Raw genomic sequence first — 18,662 nt, forward strand, 5'->3', positions numbered from 1 at the left:
GAGCTGAGGCTGAGATCTGTCGAAGTTTGAGCTCGGTGACGTGAGAGAAGGACTACCATATACTTCACGCACAGATAATAAACAATGCAGCTGATTGATCAGAAGAACCGATCCATGAATATTCTAGAGATTGGTGTATGTCATGACGAGAATCTTGTTGTCCGTAAATGATAGGGATAGGCAACCCGACAAAGCTTGGCCATGAGGTCAGATTCCAATTGCAGAGATATGCGGGGAGTTGTTGACGACTTAATCATGCAAAGGTGTCTCTCCATAGTGACTTCCATGCAGACCTGAACTAGCTTGACAAGTGGAAGACGACATCGGCAATAATGATTGTGTTGGTACCTCAAAGTAGCAATGATCTTATCCACTACCTGCGTCATGCCTTTTTTTCTCTCCCCGCAGCCGATGATTCCAAGAACACAAGGAATTCAGACACCAATCAAGTTGACGTATTAATTGGTTCCACCTTTGATTCTTGAGGAGGATCTGGATCGAGTGCCGAACTACATCTACTCTTTGTGTTTTCTTGAACTGGTCGTGGATGATCTGCTCTAACTTTGAAGAATCCTTCATTCGATTAAGACATCAAAAAATGGAAGATCAAACTCTATTCTTGTGCCTCATTTGTAGTTCCTCTGTTTATCTTGGTTGTCATCAGTATTTCAACTGTAGCTTGACCTTCTCTTCACAATGAACCTTATGAACATCATTGAATCTTCATTAAATCACAAGGTGCACGAATATGCTAATTTTTTATTCCTTTTAACTTGATTATTTCCTTTGTAAATGAAATTCTTCATTTTAGTACAATGCATATGTACAATATTTATAGTAATTCAGGGTAAACATTCTGTGATGTGGTTGATTCATCATCTCATGTTTGAAAATCGCTATACTATGGAAAGGCTACGTGATTTTGCCAAGATAATTTGGTGATCTAATGAATGGTTATTTCTATGGCTTTCCACAATATATATGGACATGGTCATTGGTCTCTAATGTCATTTCGATGTGGAGACCATAAAGGTTGGAACTATGAAGCTGACTTCGAGGTTTCAAATGTGTAATGATGCTGGACACACATGATTACTATATTACATGGAAGAAAATTTCAACTACGTACTAAGAGAATGCTACTAGCCAAAGAGTAGCCAGCTATTGTGGTAATTACACTTCAATATTAATTCCTTTTAATTTGTTGCATGCTTCTCGATGCACTTTCTTTGTGCGTGTTACTAATCGAAACCAGTTGGAGTGCTAATCACTTCACAATGGCATGCTTGCTTGAATCAGAGGACACATAAAACTCTCCACTGGCATTTCTTCCCACTTCCAAATTATTGGCTACATGAAGAGCTCAGACATCATGAAAGGAAGAAAAAGCAAAACAAACAAGTAAAAGAAAAGCAGCCATGAGTTGAATGCCAGTGTCGATCACTCTGTTTCTCTCTCTCTCTCTCTCTCTGTGATTCCTTTCAACCTTGCATGATATCTCGCCTCCTTGTTGACCTTCATGTGATTTGCTGGGACTGAAGCATTAACCGGTATAATGGCCACGTCGGCAGCGTCGATCACCTTGTTACCAGATTTGGCTTTCTCCAGCTCAACTTCATCGAGTTCTATGATCTCCATGATCTGCCCATCTCCTTGAGTTCCCTTGATGGACACTGGAATGTCAGATTCCGTCGTCTTCTCCTTGTTCTCCTTGTGCTTGCCCCAGAGAACCGAATAGAGGCCAACAACAATGAGGACTGCGCCAATTATTCTACAAGAGAAATTAGTGAATGTTTTAGTCAAAGTCCAAATGATCGTTGGTTCGGAGGGTGACGAACACATGAGTGATTTAGTTTTAGTGTTTTGAAGATTATTTATGGAAACTATATGACTTCTTGGAGCCATGTTTCCGCATCAACTGTCTTTGTTGGAAATAAAGCAGTCAATGTTCTTCATGGTTGTTATATATGGACTTAGCAAACTTACCCTCCCAAATAGATCTTCTCAGAAAGGATGAAGGAGCCCATTATGGCCACTAGGATCATCATAAGAGGGCTGAAGGCAGAGGCAAAGACAGGCCCTTTGTCTTGTATCACAAGACCTTGGACATAATAGGCAATGCTAGATGTCACTATTCCCTGCACATACAAATGGCAAGTGAGTGGGGAGAGAGAGAGAGAGAGAGAGAGAGAGAGAGAGTTACAGCATAGGCAGCAGCAAGGAGGTTCATATCCCAGCCTATGCGCCACGCAGAAAGCCTGTGCTCCGTGACGAAGGTGACAGCAATGGCTTGGAGGGTACCCACGAAGCATATTAATGAAGTGAGGGAGAGGGGAGCATTATATCTTCTCAAGGCTGCAGTCTGTTGAAGCAGGAAACTAGCATGAGCCATGCTCCTAGGCCTTATTCTTATTATCACATGAAATGCGAACCGAGATGATTCCTGCAAAGGATCACCTGGAGGATGAAGAGAGAAGCCCAAGCCAGAGTTGCAATTATAAGGAAGATGCAGCCCTTGAACCAGTCCTTGTCGGCCGAGTCGGCAGCAACGGGTACGTCAACGGCTTGGTGGGCTTGAGCATGCATGTGCTTGGTCCACACCATCTCCATGATAGGTCCCTTGTACAGGGTCATCAACATGGCCCCAGCCACTGTCACCAAAGTTCCAACCACCTTGGCTTGGCATCTCACCTTCTTGAGGTCCAGCTTCTCCATCCTGTCATGCAACAGTTCAATATAATCACCAAGTCTGCATGCTGCAACAGTACCATGAAAACATTGCTCTCTCTCTCTCTCTCTCTCTCTCTCTCTCTCTCTCTCTCCACGTACCTGCAGATAACAGCCAGCACAAAGGTCATGGCTGGCAGCATGTTGCTCATGGCGCAAGAGAAGGTTGGCGAGGTGAACTTCAGACCAGCATAATAGAAGTTTTGGTCAATAACCGGCCTTCAAGAAGATATTTGCAGAAACTATCAGTAACTACACCACCACCATGATGACATAACACTCGATCGGAAGTGAGCAAGTACTCACCCAAGGAGCCCCAGCACGAATATTTGCATGAAAATTGCAAATGTCATCCTCGGTCGCACTTTCCTGCGATCAGAAGCAAGAATGACGATGAGTACAGGAGCTGGGAATTCTACGGAGAGAACGTGAACAGCAGCCAGTACTGCTTGGTCTACCTCTCGAGGATGAGGGCGAACGGGGCGATGGAGAGGGTGGCGAAGGCATGGCGGTAGACGACGAGCACGTAGTGGCTCATGCCTTGGTTGAGGGAGAACTTGGTCAGTATGTTCATGCCGGCGTAGCCGAACTGGAGCGAGATCATGGCGGCGTAAGGCTTGCACACCTGAAACAACTTCCTGCAGCTTCCTTGGTTCTTCATCTTGGTTAGAGCTTAGCAGAAAGCAAATGTAGAGAAACCCGAGGACCAAAAACTTATGTGTTCCTGTCTGCTACGGCTGGTATTTATAGCAATAGGCAGGCATCATCGGTCGAATTGACGGAACCCAACCGGGACGTAGATGGCCAACTTGGGCATGGAATCCATCGACCTGGCAGCAATAGGATGGAGTGTATGTGGAAGCAGGGGTGGCTCATGGGCACTAGTTGAGTGGCAGATGATGTGAGGTGCACCCACGTAATGGGAATTCTGGTGCGCGCTGATGATGCCTTCATAATGCCCCGGTGCCGGCACTCCGGCCTTCCGGTGGTGGACGCTGCAATCACCGGTGGCTGTCGCTCTCGTTCCGAGGTCTGCGTCGATGCCAAGGATGCATATCTTGACGGCAGAGTAAGCCTTTCATGATGTCGCTCCCGTGGATCCGAAGCGTCAATTTAGCTGACATTTGCTGCGAGTTTGCCACTTCTCGCATTCCACTTGTCGATGTTGTACAGGTACTAAGATGTCAGTGCTTGTCGTGTTCTTTGCGTTGGATGTGTCTGATGATGGTCATTGGCTACGATTTCTCTGTTACACTGGAAAGAGAGAACGCAAATCATTAGCAATTTGTTTAAGGTTCGTGGAACAAATTGTAAGGATTCCACTTTCAGACATCAGCTTGCACTTGCAGTGTCTCATGGCAAGAAACAGAACATCTTCTGCTAGTTGCAGCTACTAGTTGGGAATACATGACATGGTATTGTCTGTGCCTGATGGAAATACTTCATTTCATGCTTTTCCAGTTGACAAAACAGCTGGAGAATTCACTTTATTTCTCTTTCCACTTCATCCAGCTTTCTTTGGCCGTGGATGCCTAGTTCTAAGACCCTTCGGTTTAGGATGGATGTGAAGAAGATGAGACACAGAGTTCAGACCAACTCTGGTGAGCTGCTGAGAAAAATGAGACATCGATATGGCATTGCAAGGCAGGGGGGGTGCAGGGGAAGTTGGTAATGGCAGCATCGTGTTGATTTCTGCTCCTTTATACGAAGAGATGGTAACCTACACAAATGACGAGGTTGCATTTCCTGCTCGCCATGAGATGGATGACATGGATTCCACTTGCGCTAGTGTTGGGTTACAGAGAACGAAGAATGACGCGAAGTGGATGCTCTTCCAACAGTTGAAATGAAATATTATTCCCAGAACTCTCACAATTCATTGCCTTTCTATGTGTTGGCTCAGTGGAATGCATGTACTGTAGACGGAAAAGAAGAGAATTCGGAGTTGAACATGCGACTTACAAGCATCAAGCGGACAGTGGTAGCTCACGAGTAGTGCGAGTCATATCCATGGTCTCATCTTCTGCTCTGGAAACAGCACCTTGCTGATGAAGTACGCTTCTTGCTTTCTTTCCTTCATAGTCGTGAACAAAATCATAAGAATCCAAAGAGCAAGCTCTTCTGCATTTTTCAGGGCCATGAGACCGTCTGCTACCCTGGTGCTTGAAGGCCATAATGGCTACCGCGATGCATGATTTCGCTGTCTTCCAAAACACTGAGAAAAGCCTTCAGAACTCTCCCTTTCCTCCCTCCACCACCCTCTCTGCGGCCCCTGCCATTGACTATTGATCTCCTTGGTTGGCTTTCCTTCCATGTTAATTTCTAACCATCATTCACATCAGGCCAAAGACGCAACTTGTTCGGTCAACGATTCATCACTGTTATGATACCTCAGAACTTGGATCTAGCAGCCAGTTTTCCTTTTCTTGCTTTTGTTCTTGATTTAGAGAAGAGAAATAATATCAAATCTCATCACTGTTATGATACCTCAGAACTTGGATCTAGCAGCCAGTTTTCCTTTTCTTGCTTTTGTTCTTGATTTAGAGAAGAGAAATAATATCAAATCTTTGCTCGCAGAAGTATGATTGCCTTGCAATTGTAGTTTGTTTTCTACAGCACTCTGAGTTTCTGAAACAGGTTTCGTGTGGAGTAAAACAAAGGGTGATACTGAAGGCAGGATCAAGAAATCCGAACTCCATCTGACAAACAACTAAATGAACTCTCAAGCAATCATCTTGTGTGCCTAACAAATCACAAGAGGTAATGCATTACTAAGAAGGGCCTGATCCATATAATCAACTCAATCTAAGATCACTGGCTCACTTTCCACTGACCCAATTATTATCAACCAGCTGTGTCATCCACTCTCCAATTTTTTGGTTGCTCAAAAAATGGGAGAAAAGTATGCTAGGGAAATAATTTTCTTGGAAGCTAGAACTTCAGGATTCAGACCATCAGATCCATGGGCTTGTCATGTATCAACTGAAACAATAGTAGCAAGTAATTGCTCCTGTAACATTCAAAACCTTACTAACTTGGCAATGCTATGACCTCAATGCTTCAGAAAAGAAAATGCATTCATGAGAATGACTATTCCACCCAGTGACACCTCAAGTGTGTTGGTGACTAGTTCTGCTTTTTAGTCCTCCATGACTGATTCTGTATCCCTGGGAGCATTGTATGTTGTAAATGAAACACTGTGAGTTCACTTTTTAAGTCATTTACCTTGCATTCATTGCAAGGATTCATTCCCCTTGTACTCATTTTGACCACCGGCCTCAAGTCCCTCCCTATATTCTGGTAGGTTTCAAGTATTGAGGTGCCAGAGGTACTGTCTCTGTTTAATCTGTCCTTTGACCCACTAATTTTAATATTTGTCAGAAGTTTCACAGCAAATTCATAGAATAAAGTTCATGTGATCTTGCTAAATAATTTAGTAATATACAGTTATTGGAGAAAAATAATCATATGCTTCCATTATTTGCTCTTTTGAAGTAGGATGCCATTATTGCAACTGATCACAGTGTTTAGACTGCATAATTCAGCTTCAAAGAGGAGGAAACATGGAGCACTTCAATCATCAGGGCTTCTGTTACATTATAAAGAACCAATTCTGTGATAGAACTCACTCATCAGTGACAAGCTCTGCCGAATGAGAAGATCCAATTGCTTTATGGAATCACGAGACACTTGCAATGTCCTCATCAGGGCATTCGAGTCTTGCTTGTCTTCAGGTTGACATTCTATTGTAAGCAAGCACACCGGATGAGATTTTGCAGACCTGGTCATGAACATACTGCCCTTCACAACATGATGATTTATGTTCCTCGACGTGAGCAAGTAGTCAGTCAGGCTAGCAGATGCAGATTGGAAGTCAAAACTCAGCAATCATACTTGATAGGGATTGGAAGTTTTGTTATAGAAGTTCATCAAGCTGTTTGGACTCAGCAACACATGAAAGGTTGCATGCCTCGAAAAGTACATGGGATGTATTGGAACCACATCAGGAAACCAGTTTAATCCAGTTGACTCAAACCATGGAGAAGCATTTGGAGAGACAAGACAAACATTGCTTGATGGATTTAAAGAGAAAGAAATAGGAAACGAATTAGCCAATTCCTAAACTCGAACTACTCAAACACACTGCACTCTCATTCATGTGGGTTTGTCACATGGAACTCCCATGGGAAGGATAAAGAAGGCAGACAGAGTCTCGACGGTGCATGATTGGCATGAAGTCATTAACAAGCTTAAATTCTAAACTACGTAGGCTCTTATGGAGGCAGAACAGTCAAGGCAAGAAGAAGTTAATGAAGGAAGAAGAGCCGAAAGAAGCCAGAACTGAAGGCAATGGGACAGGACTGTGTCAGGGAGGCAGCTCACATGGTCTCACGGCTTCTACCATGTGGCACTGCTGACAAAAACTCTGCTGCTGTTTGTCTTTTTCGTTGATACGATGCTTCACGCATTCCACCTGCAGCAAAGCATGCTACGCTTTGGAAGGAGCACCCACATCACAAGTGAGCAGAAAATTATCTCCATTGAGGCCTAAAATGTCCTCATGTCACTCATTTTTAATTCCTTGAATCATGCTCCTCCAATTATTGATCTTAAGAGTACATGCAAAAAAGGATGATGAAGAGATATTGGAACTTAAGGATCATCATGTCACACAAATTTGGATGATAGCTCGGGGAGCAAAGAGAGAAAAGAAAGAAGAAAAGACAAGGAGAATTCTATCAACACTTATTTGAATCAAAATAGAGGAAAGAAGGATCAGTTGAAAACCTTTGGAGACAAACAGAGAGGCTGGAGAAAAAGCTGGTTCTCTCCATTTCTCTGATGAGAGAGAGTTACATTTTCTCTATTTCTTCCTCTAGGATGAAATAATATCTTCTTTGAAAAGAATCTCAACATACTTCTTCTTCCCAAGGATAGGGTAGACAATCTTATTGTAGAAATCCATTTTCTTCTGAAAATTGAAGGTTCAAATGTGTTACATTTACCCTTCATTTTTATTATAATTAGAACATTCCAAACAATAGATTTTTGACAATGAAACACATTTACTAAAATTTTCATTTCAATTCCCCAAATCATCACCTAAACATGAAACTTCTATATTTTCCTGCAAAATTGACTACTGTCAGAACAAACTCCGGAATAAAATGAAGCCAACAGGATCATTGTCAGAAACATGCATTAAATCCATTAATCCTATTTGTTAAGACACTAATCTTCTACTGCTTTTCTTCGTTAGAAAGAACTATCGCAACAAAAGATCTGAACCGTCCGGTCCTGAATCAAACGGCTCCCGTTGAACATAGGTCAACGCTGTTCGATAGATTCTCGCTCCCAGTCCCACGTTCTGTACGAAGTGCAGGGTCCGCGTGTCCTTACGAAACTGCCCGAAACCAGTAGTAGGACAGAATAGTCATTTGGTATATTGTTTGAGGGCTTTATCGTCATCTTATGCTATGATTTTTTCAAAATCGAAACACAGGTTGCCTACTTTGAACTGTGTGCCATTGACCGTCCGATCCACACATCGGACGGCATCCGAGAGCCAACAAGGAAAAAATGAGAGAGGGAAAGATTTGTGGCCATCCGATCCCTTCTCCATCACCATTTATATGATGCCCCCAACCGCAGGTCTCCGCCTCGAGCCCTTCGCTATCCTCTCTTTCTTAGAAGCCGATCTGATCTCTGCATTCTCGCCGGTAAGCTCTCCATCTCACAAGCGATTCTTGCTTGCTGCTGATCGCTTCAAGGTCTTCGCTTCCCCGAGTCTTCTTCAAGGATCTTCCGATTTTACTCTGGTTTATTTTTCTCATTTGAAAACGGTAGGTCTTCAGGTGTTTCTCATGACTGTGGAGGGGCCTGTTTTGGTCCATGTTCTCGTTCTTGGATCTGAGTTTGTCTTATTCTTTTGAACTCGACATAATGAGTTTTGATTTTTAGGTGATGTTGGAATCGTTGTGGAACATTTCATGGATACATGTCCTGATATTGAGTATGGTCTATCTGATCTTTGGGATGCTATGGCTTTGTGTTCTTTTTCCGAGTGTTTGGTATTTCGTGGGCAAGTTTATCTTGAACTGTTCTACATCTTACGAACATTTCTTTTGATTTTGAAGAGAATTTCTAAGATCTTTATGTTTTTGTTTTTAGTCGAAACGTAGCGATTAAGTTCTCTCAGGTTTCTCGACAATGTACGGATATTGTGGTTTATTTGAGGGCTAATCTTTTGCTTCCTTGTGTTTTGATTTAGATAAAAATGAGAGAAATCCTCCACGTCCAGGGTGGTCAGTGCGGTAACCAGATCGGTTCCAAGTTCTGGGAAGTGGTCTGCGATGAGCACGGTATCGATCCCACCGGGCAGTATACTGGGACGTCAGACCTCCAACTGGAGCGCGTCAATGTGTACTATAACGAGGCCTCTTGTGGGAGGTACGTCCCCAGGGCAGTGCTCATGGATCTGGAGCCCGGCACCATGGATAGCGTTCGAACGGGGCCCTATGGCCAGATCTTCCGCCCTGATAACTTTGTCTTTGGTCAGTCTGGTGCTGGAAACAATTGGGCTAAAGGTCACTACACTGAGGGAGCTGAGCTCATCGACTCAGTTCTTGATGTGGTCAGGAAGGAGGCAGAGAACTGTGACTGTCTTCAGGGTATATTTGACATCTCCTTATTATGTTGGTTTAGTTCCTTTATCTTCCATGTTGATGTCTCCTTGTTCTGGTATTATCTTATGTAGTGAGACGAGTTGGTGTTGACACTTTCTAGAGAATCGTTTCATTATTCACTTTATGGGCTAAACTTGATTGTCATATATGAATTTTGATTTTTTTTAATTTTGATTTTCTTGAAGTAATGGTGAGTCTAATTTTTGTCTATTATTTTGCTCCTGAAATTTATATTTGTTATATTCCATGTCTGATTTGCCTTTATGTTACTGTATTGACGGGTTTATGCATGTGATGTTTGAAAACCTGAGATTCTTATAGTTGCCTGCGTGGTCTTAATTTTGAAAGAAATCTTAGCTGTGAAAAAGATCAGGATGAACTAAGCAGTTTTACCACCAAAAACTTACATTTCATTGTAAAAAATGCGTTTGGACACAAAAAATCCATGTAAGTTCATGGAGTTGTTGATCGACCTTTGAGATTCTTGTGTTTGTTAAACTTGGTTTGATATTTTAATTGCGGTTTTGTTTTCATGAACTTATTTGTTCTCCCGTTATATCAGTTTGAATGTGCTTCACCTTATGCTGTTTAGATATGTTTCCATGTTATTTTTCTCAGGCTTTCAAGTGTGTCACTCTCTTGGTGGAGGAACTGGCTCTGGAATGGGAACACTTCTGATATCAAAGATCAGGGAGGAGTACCCGGATCGGATGTTGCTCACCTTCTCTGTTTTCCCTTCCCCCAAGGTTTCTGACACGGTTGTCGAACCATACAATGCAACCCTGTCTGTCCACCAATTAGTTGAGAATGCAGATGAATGCATGGTGCTGGACAATGAGGCCCTTTATGATATCTGCTTCCGAACTCTCAAGCTAACCACACCCAGCTGTAAGTCAACCAACTTAATGGATCTTTATTCTTGTTGGTGACTTATGATTCCATTTGGTACTAAACATTGGTAGCCAAAAATTGAATTTTGGCTATAATTGATAATCAAGTCACTGCATTTTATTGAATCATATTTTCTTTACTGTTTGATATGACAAAAAACAAAGGCATAATATCTGTTAAATATAGTTAAATATAGTTTCCTAGTGATACAAGGCACATATTATTTTCCACATTTTTGCATTAATCGTTGGACATATTCAGTCAGTCGCATGAACTTTTTCACTAGGTACTTCTGGTTTATGATAGTTTTGACATGACAGTCACTACGACTGGTTTTTTGCTTGAGCTTTGTGGAGTTTTACATTTATTCTGCTCAGTTTTTTGTTGGATTTTCCATGGGAGAGAAGGAATTGTGCAAAAGAAATTTGAAAAGAATGGCAAAATGAAATGAATTCCTGGCCAAAAGCACATCTTTTGTTTTCTAAATTAACATAACTTAATGAAATTACAATCATTATTATGTTTTCGGTCTCTGAGTATGTTTTCAACTTGACATTACTTTCTCTTGCGTATTTGAGTCGGTTACTAGTTCGACAGCAAATATTGTGATGCTCCTTATTTGTGGCAACTCTTTGTGCTTGTTATGTTTGTCTTTGTGTTTTTTTCTTTGGCACTAAGCTGACACATGGAAGAAATTATTTGGTTGTCATCAGTTGGGGATCTGAACCATTTAATATCTGCAACCATGAGTGGTGTCACATGCTGCCTCCGTTTCCCTGGTCAACTGAATTCTGACCTCCGAAAATTGGCTGTGAATCTGATCCCCTTCCCTCGCCTCCATTTCTTTATGGTTGGTTTTGCGCCGTTGACCTCAAGAGGATCACAGCAGTATCGTGCGCTGACCGTCCCTGAGTTAACCCAGCAGATGTGGGATGCTAAGAACATGATGTGTGCTGCTGATCCTCGCCATGGTCGCTACCTCACGGCCTCTGCTATGTTCAGAGGCAAGATGAGCACTAAAGAAGTTGATGAGCAGATGATCAATGTCCAAAACAAGAACTCATCTTACTTTGTTGAATGGATTCCTAATAATGTGAAGTCCAGTGTTTGTGACATACCACCCAGGGGTCTCTCTATGGCATCCACCTTCATTGGGAATTCGACGTCAATCCAAGAGATGTTCAGGAGGGTGAGCGAACAGTTTACTGCAATGTTTAGGAGAAAGGCTTTCTTGCACTGGTACACCGGCGAGGGCATGGACGAGATGGAATTCACTGAGGCTGAGAGCAACATGAATGATCTTGTTTCAGAGTACCAGCAGTATCAAGATGCCACTGCTGATGAAGAAGAATATTATGAGGACGAGGAAGAGGAGGTGCCACAGGAGATGTGAGTAGTCTGAAGAAGTGGCTGTGGTTATTTTACAGTATTTCTCTTGGTATTCTGCTAAGGTGGAAGTAGTTTATTCCCTTGCCTCTAGGACTATCTGTTATTTAAATATCTGTAGTATCAGTATAAACTGAAGCGGCTCTATGATGACATATTGTTCAATTTGCTTATGCAGTGGTTCTGTAAGGGCTGTTGGATTTACTACTTAGGAATGTCTGTACTTTCATGTTTATGTTAATGGCATGATTATGAATGCCCGGGCATTAATCTATGGGTGGTGATCGTTCAAAATCATTTTTAACAGAAGTCGTAGTTTCGCTCGTTATTTTTTTGAGTCTTTTATGGATTTTCCTTTACCCTTTTTTTCACACATCCAGTCTTTTTCTTTTGACGTGTCCATAATTTTATTAACAATTATTTTTCATTTTATCCCCAATTAGCCGTAGTTGATATAATATGTCCATATTTCTTATACTCATAATATAATTTTTTAGTAAGGAGACTATTATTTGTAACTTTTTTTATTGTTTATAATTTTATTTTAAATTTTAAATATTTTAAAATTATTTTTTATGAATGAATATAAATATCTTTTTCTTTTTTATCCGATCTATCAGTGGTACAATCTGGTAATAAACACGATTCTAATCGTACATTAGCGTTATGTAGCACATCCACTTCATTTGAGTCTCCCGTGCGGACAACACGCGGAGCTCTTACAGAATTAGCTACCATATTGCCATAGTGGTAAAAGCTAGCGAAATACCGCGACCGAGCGGAAACCGGTACACGTTACGGTTGGGTCCGATAAGCTGGAACAGAATGTTGCGTCGCCAGGATGTTGCTACGTGGATCACGTTATTATAAGCTGCCAAATGCTCTGTGGCGTCGGCCCGACTCAAAGATGAGGGAGGATCAGAGGAAGCGGAGCCCCCACGACATCGACGAGCGCGAGTTCCGACGCCTTCTCGACCTCCTTCCCGTCGTCCTGATCTCGAAACCACCGCGTAATCTTCTTCTTTTTGATGTCTGATTTCGATTGCGTTCTTGAATTATTGAATGATGTCCTTTCTTTCTTCCGTGGGTTTTTCGACATGTTCCACCTGTGAAATCAATGATTTCTTCGCTTCGATATAGCATTTGTTCCCCGATCATATTTCCTTTTTTTCCTCCTTGTTTGTTCTATATCTCGATTTAAATTTTACGTTACCTTAGGTTTTATTTTAGATGAATTTAGGGTGACTCTGTTTCCTCATGGCTGTTCTCTGGGCATTGGGTGATGTATGGTGTCTTTGATGCGGTGATGATTTGTAGTTAGCTCACCAGCTAGGTCTAGTGGCATGAAAGACATGTAATTATAATGTGCAAGATTGATGGATAGGGCGAATATTTGAGTTGATCTGGGACTTTCTGGAGATAAAGGCAATAATCAAATGTTCTTTGTACAATTTTGGAGTAACAATTGGAATGATAATGTTATACTCAATGATGGTTGTCAAATGATTCAAGAATTGCAGATATACTCAAGACAAAGCCATTACTATTCCTTCTTCTAATTTGTACATAAATGATTGGTGCACAAGAGTTGTTGTAGCGGCCTAAATTGGAACAGGCTTGCACTGGTTTGTGAATTTGGCACTAGGAAAATTGCTTTCGGAATATGCGGGGAGAAAAAAGAACTTTCTGCTTCAAATCTCTAGAATCTTGGCAAGGCCCCCTCGCTTGTTTCGGTTCAAAATCTGAGGAATCTTGTGATTTTATCTGGTTACTTGTCGATTTGTTGCAGGAGTCCCTGTACATGACACATTAGGTCTTAGTGAGTTGCTAGAAACATGGAATGTTGCATGTTAGAGAGGTTCGGTAATATTTGTTTCATGTATTAGAGTTCTGCAACTAAAAATATTAGCTTATCCTCTATAGAAGTGAAATATTTGAGCACATAAAGATGATGTTGAGAAATTTTTTCTCTGAGGTTTAGCTACAAAGCCAATGTGCATTTGCCAATAACATGGGAATGAATGGTTCACTGGCATCCAGATCATTAGCTTATCCAAAGCGATCAATGTTATTCTAGAAGTGCTTGTTTTTGTTAGTCGAAAAGTGCTTCAATTTTATAAGAGCCGATCAATTTTGTTGACCGATGTACATGATTGAGAAGTAATTGTAACATCAATTATATTGATATTCTGGAATTACATAACAGAAGGAAAAAGAGAATTTCTGGAATCAAGTGGTTGAGAAAGATGGTTTAGCAGAAACTGCAACTGATGGTAAAGCCACTATAAACTAAGAAACTTACTATTATGTATTTTAAGGTAAGATGTGAGATGTCTGTTACAAGATCAGTATATCCTTATTATCTGCCGTTAAATTGATCATCTCTTGAGCCCTGTTTGACTTCTGAAGAAGAAATCCCATGGACGCAGGACATGGTTTAAGAGTGGAGATGGAAGCTAGACTCTGAAGTATATATATTTTTTAGTCAGAATTCACTATTCCAGGTATATTGAGACTACTGTGGAAGTGACCTATCAAAGTTGCAAATCCCAAAATTCCAAATGTTGGGATTACATATGACCTGGGTGGTAATTTCCTTACCACATCTTGTCATCCTGGTATGATTCTGCACAAAAGTTCATCAATATTTATCCTCAACTATATGGATTTGCCACGAAGTTGTAATCTTCTGAAGACCAGTATGATTTTGGTAGTTGTTGTGTCTAATACCAATAATGCTTGGATTCCGAGAACACAATGTAGGAGTCAATCCATTTTTTAGGCCTTGATCCACTCGAATGAAGAAATCATCCACAGGGTGTCAAGTGCTGGTTTGGGTAATGCATTAATCTTGAATCGTTCATGGGCTTTGTTTGGAGGACACTTCTGTCGTAAAAAGCCTGATCCCAAAACATGTTTGCACGTCTCAGTGGACCTGCTTGGCTTGCCATAGGGTGGAGCTTGTCACAGCCAATAAGTAACCTAACGTAGGAAACCAGAACAAAATCTTGTCTTTTGGTGACACTAATCTTTGCACAGCATCAGAAACAAAATATAAGATGTGTGATTACTGATTAAATAGGGGCAATTGAGTTTACCATGCGCAAAAGATGTGTTAAAGCAACATGACAGAAAATACCTTGTCATTATTTGATCTTTATTGGTACAATCATTGTTCAACAAATTGTATGTTGAGTTCCATCAGATCTTATCTAAGAGCAGACATTTTCTTAAGGTTTTCCAGCAGTAAGTGCTATCTCGAGTCAGATGTTTCCGAGATATGCACATGTTTCTAGTGCTTGGATCACATATATATATAATGGATGCTTGTCGTATGTCATTTATGGTGTAGCAGTCTAGCAGTAGAGATGACTCGAGTTCAGTGATAACCCGTTTCAACCAAGCAAACAACAGAGACAACAAAGTAATTTACGAAAACCAAGCCCAGACTTGGGCAGAAAGTTTGGCATCTCTCTTTCTCTCTCATTCTTATATATATATATATATATAGCTCGCGGCTGGGCAGCTCTCCCCACGACAAAAAAAAAGGCTCTGAATTCAGAATCCAAAGAAGCTTCCAACCACAAAACTGTCATATTTAATTATAACTGGCACCATCACCCATGCAGTTTGACTCTCAATGCGACCTTGACCAAAAGGGTAACATGTTTGCAGACTTCTAGGTATCCCACAAGCCAAAACATGGAAACACCACCACCCATTCCCGTATATTAATTTCCTTGTGTCCAAGGGTTTGTAGTTTCCATCCTCACCAAGCTTCCTTTTCGCTTGTCCTCTACAAGAGTCAGACAGGAGCAGCATGAGCGCAGTTTAGAAGGATGGGTTTAAGGAAGGACATCATCTTCTCTTTAATCCTGTTGATGTTGCTGCAGTTGGTGACCTGTAGCTCATATGCTGATCGGTTCAATAGGTCCAGGAGACTGAGAGGTGGGTTTGGCTTCGCTAACTCGAGTCCTGTTCAACACAATGCAAGCTTCGGAGGAGAGACACAGAAAGGAGCAGATGGAGCTGTTGATGATGAGAAGAGGATGGTGTACACAGGACCCAATCCTCTGCACAACAAATAGAAAAATGGTCACAGCTTTTTCTTTCTTTTCTCTAAACTTTGTTGTTCATGTTAATTTTTTCCCTTTCCTTTTTGTAGTATCTGCAGTGATGTTAGACTGGTAATTCAACCGTTGTTTGTGATGTAGATGCAAGTATTTCATGATTCTTAATCTGCCTCAATAGAATGACACAGAAACATATATCTGCAAATACGATATTTTTTATCTGATGTTGGAATGATGTGCGTCCCCAAAGATTTTTTTTTTTTCTTTCAAATCTTCAGCTTTGGTTTCTTTTGATACAAAGTTCCTACTTAGGAGACAAGACAGCAGAAGGGAACGCAGTGCTAGTTAAACCTTCAAGTTTCTTGATAATATTGGGTGTTATATTAGCTCCACGCTCTGTTCGTATTGTGTTCATGTCAACTATAACACAGTGGAAGCACAGTCCCTTCTATCTTCAGTTGTTGTCTAAACTGTTCTAAGCTTTTCTTCTTCTTCTTCTTGTGCCGGAGTAAAAGGCAAGACACCATTTCCCCCTTTGTTTTTCCGCTTTTGCTTTATTGTAACCCTGCCCTATATACATCTATACTGCAGGTAAATGTTTGAGATCACAGTTAGATTATTGGCAGCCAAGTGAGCGTTATTACTGCTGACCGAAATGGTTAAAGTTGATGGAGATCGTCTCAGTCACACACATGATGAGATTCAACCATATGATCGGTAGAGTTGATCTCAACCTGTCCCCCTTGCCGTGGTTATTGTCCTTTTTATATCTGCGCCGGTTCTCTTCTCTATTACCCTGATGTGAGGACATAGTGTATTATAATAACTCGAAACTTGCTGAACTTTGTACACACTGCTCTGGTTTGATCACAGCAGAGGGATCATCCACAGATTAACAGCTTCTAGTTTCTTGCAGAGAAGACATGAAATCTGCCTGCCCCCGAGAAGCGATCTTAAATCGGGAAGAAGCTTTGGGCATTAGTTTCGGAAAACATTGTTCTGTGACAAACGTAATTTGCACAAGAGACAGGTAGAAGAGCCCACAGGTACTCGTGACCAGTCGGTACGTGATTACATGCTCAAGCAGACGATGGATGGCAGAGAAAGGGCATCCAAAAGGCTGCTTTACGGTTCCATCCTGTAAGGTCAGGGTGATGCTTCCAACACAGTAGATGAGACAGTTTTGAAAAGGAGGGAGGCAATTAAAAGACTGTCTTTGGCGATGCATGGCTGAGGGTGGAGACATGTAGATGAGGCAGGGAGTGAGTACCCTTGGTAGGATGTACAACCTACTAAGAGCACAATAAATGCGCTCAGCGGAGGCTACCGAGAAGCGAGAGCAGCTCCGGACACAGAAAACAATCCCCAAGAAAATCTATACTTGTTAACAGATCTGACAAGTCTCGTCATAGTGAATACTTCAAAAGTCTGCGTTTCTTGTAACATTTTCTGCTCTACATTTATTGCTCTCTCTGTCTCTGTACGTCTCTGTGTCTCTACAGATATCTCCTCCTTTGGAGACAAAACACCGGAGATTAGAACATACATGTCCTCTATTTATGGTTCCCCCAACTATGCTTGTGAGTGTGGAAGTAAAGTCTTGTCCTTTTGTGTGGTCACATTGTCAACGCTTAATTTGGTATTGGTTTATAAACCTCTCTCTGTGTTCTCGTCCAAGCTTGCATATGACTCTGCCACAGGGATCTGCATCGACCAATGTGGGTGGGGATCCGAGATGTAAGATCCCTTTTTTTTATTTATATATAGATATTATCACTAGTATGTCGTTTATCAAAAACTCTATACATAATAAATCTTTTTTCATAATCTAATTACTATCTATCCAATGATATGTGATTTTCACGTGGGAGTGCATTTGTTAATGGATTATTACTTTAAATATTATAACAAGAAATAGATGCGAATAACCTTTTTTTTAATAAGAGGGAAGAGGGAGAGGACAAGATTAATTAATTTCGTCGATAATCAATCTGTTTGCATAGTCAAGGAAATAAAAATTCTATAATGATTTTTTTTTCTTGCTCGGGAGATGAATAAAACAAATAAAGCACAAATCTATACGAGATTCTTAATTTAGTAGAAAGAGAAAAAAAAAATAACTGATGATTACAGAAAATCCAAACGAGGAGCGACCGAGAGAGTGCACGAACAGTGAAAAACGTAGCGGGGAACGACTCTGGAAAAGCCCAAATGCAGTTCTTGGAATTCACCCAACATCATCGACCGATATTATTGCTATGAATCCCCGCATCCGTTCTTCTCCTTGAAACCCTCTTCTTTCGTTGTTGTGCTTCTGCAATGCAATGCAATGCTGTGGTTACCGCCCGACGATCCGAAGAAGGAGTCTCGGATTCTCGCTCGCTTCGCCATCGATGAACACAACAAGAAGGAGGTATAAGTTATTTTATTATTTGGATATTATGTTCTTTTTCCCTTGTTATCTATCATCCAGCTACAAAATTATCGGTTTCTGATCGTTCGATAAAATGTTTGTTTGTTGAGCTTGATTTTTCGGTTCTGCCTCGTCGAATTGGTCGTTCTGGGTTTTAATCTGCTTACGCAATTTTCGCTTGCACCATTTGTAATAAGTTGCCTTTTCTAATAAGTACTTTTATAAAAAAAAATATACTATTTGATGTTGTCTTTGATGCCGTCAATCGGGAGTTGGCATGACTTGGTCTTGACCTGAAGGCGTGAAGTCGTCTGAGTGGCCCTCACGATAGTCTAGCGGAGCGGTGCTATGGAGGTGAGGTGACCGAGGTTGGTCTTCGGGTATCCGAGGCTAAGCCAAGGTAGGTTCAGATATCCTCGAGGATCCTATATAAGGGTCGATGTCATGAGGGATTTTTCGATCCGACCCATCTGACACATAAGTAAG

At 41.3% G+C, this 18,662-nt stretch overlaps 2 protein-coding genes and 1 long non-coding RNA gene across 4 annotated transcripts; 2 read left to right on the forward strand and 1 right to left on the reverse strand.

The window, feature by feature from the left end:
• Positions 1–1,303: 1,303 nt before the first annotated feature.
• LOC103987294 (WAT1-related protein At5g07050) lies at positions 1,304–3,452 on the reverse strand. The gene is made up of 7 exons (XM_009405556.3): positions 3,186–3,452; positions 3,034–3,096; positions 2,830–2,946; positions 2,458–2,716; positions 2,204–2,362; positions 1,987–2,138; positions 1,304–1,771 (listed from the first exon to the last, which is right to left on the reverse strand). Exons 1-7 carry the CDS (start codon positions 3,386–3,388, stop codon positions 1,441–1,443), a joined length of 1,284 nt encoding a protein of 427 aa, XP_009403831.2. The 5' UTR covers positions 3,389–3,452; the 3' UTR covers positions 1,304–1,440.
• Positions 3,453–8,360: 4,908 nt separating this feature from the next.
• LOC103987295 (tubulin beta-1 chain) lies at positions 8,361–11,964 on the forward strand. Its single transcript, XM_009405557.3, has 4 exons — positions 8,361–8,447; positions 8,999–9,398; positions 10,032–10,301; positions 11,018–11,964. The coding sequence occupies exons 1-4, from the start codon at positions 8,361–8,363 to the stop codon at positions 11,695–11,697; spliced, it is 1,437 nt and encodes a 478-aa protein (XP_009403832.2). The 3' UTR covers positions 11,698–11,964.
• A 578-nt stretch (positions 11,965–12,542) lies between these two features.
• LOC103987296 (uncharacterized) lies at positions 12,543–17,308 on the forward strand. Of its 2 annotated transcripts, none has more exons than XR_001978657.2 (4): positions 12,543–12,700; positions 15,622–15,785; positions 16,355–16,564; positions 16,680–17,308. It is a non-coding gene; the product is annotated as an uncharacterized LOC103987296 (long non-coding RNA). The 2 variants fall into 2 exon arrangements; XR_010497121.1 differs by having other exon boundaries at positions 16,355–16,480.
• The last annotated feature ends 1,354 nt before the right edge of the window (positions 17,309–18,662 follow it).

This window comes from Musa acuminata, chromosome BXJ3-6 (assembly GCF_036884655.1).
Source record: "Musa acuminata AAA Group cultivar baxijiao chromosome BXJ3-6, Cavendish_Baxijiao_AAA, whole genome shotgun sequence".
Taxonomy (NCBI): domain Eukaryota; kingdom Viridiplantae; phylum Streptophyta; class Magnoliopsida; order Zingiberales; family Musaceae; genus Musa; species Musa acuminata.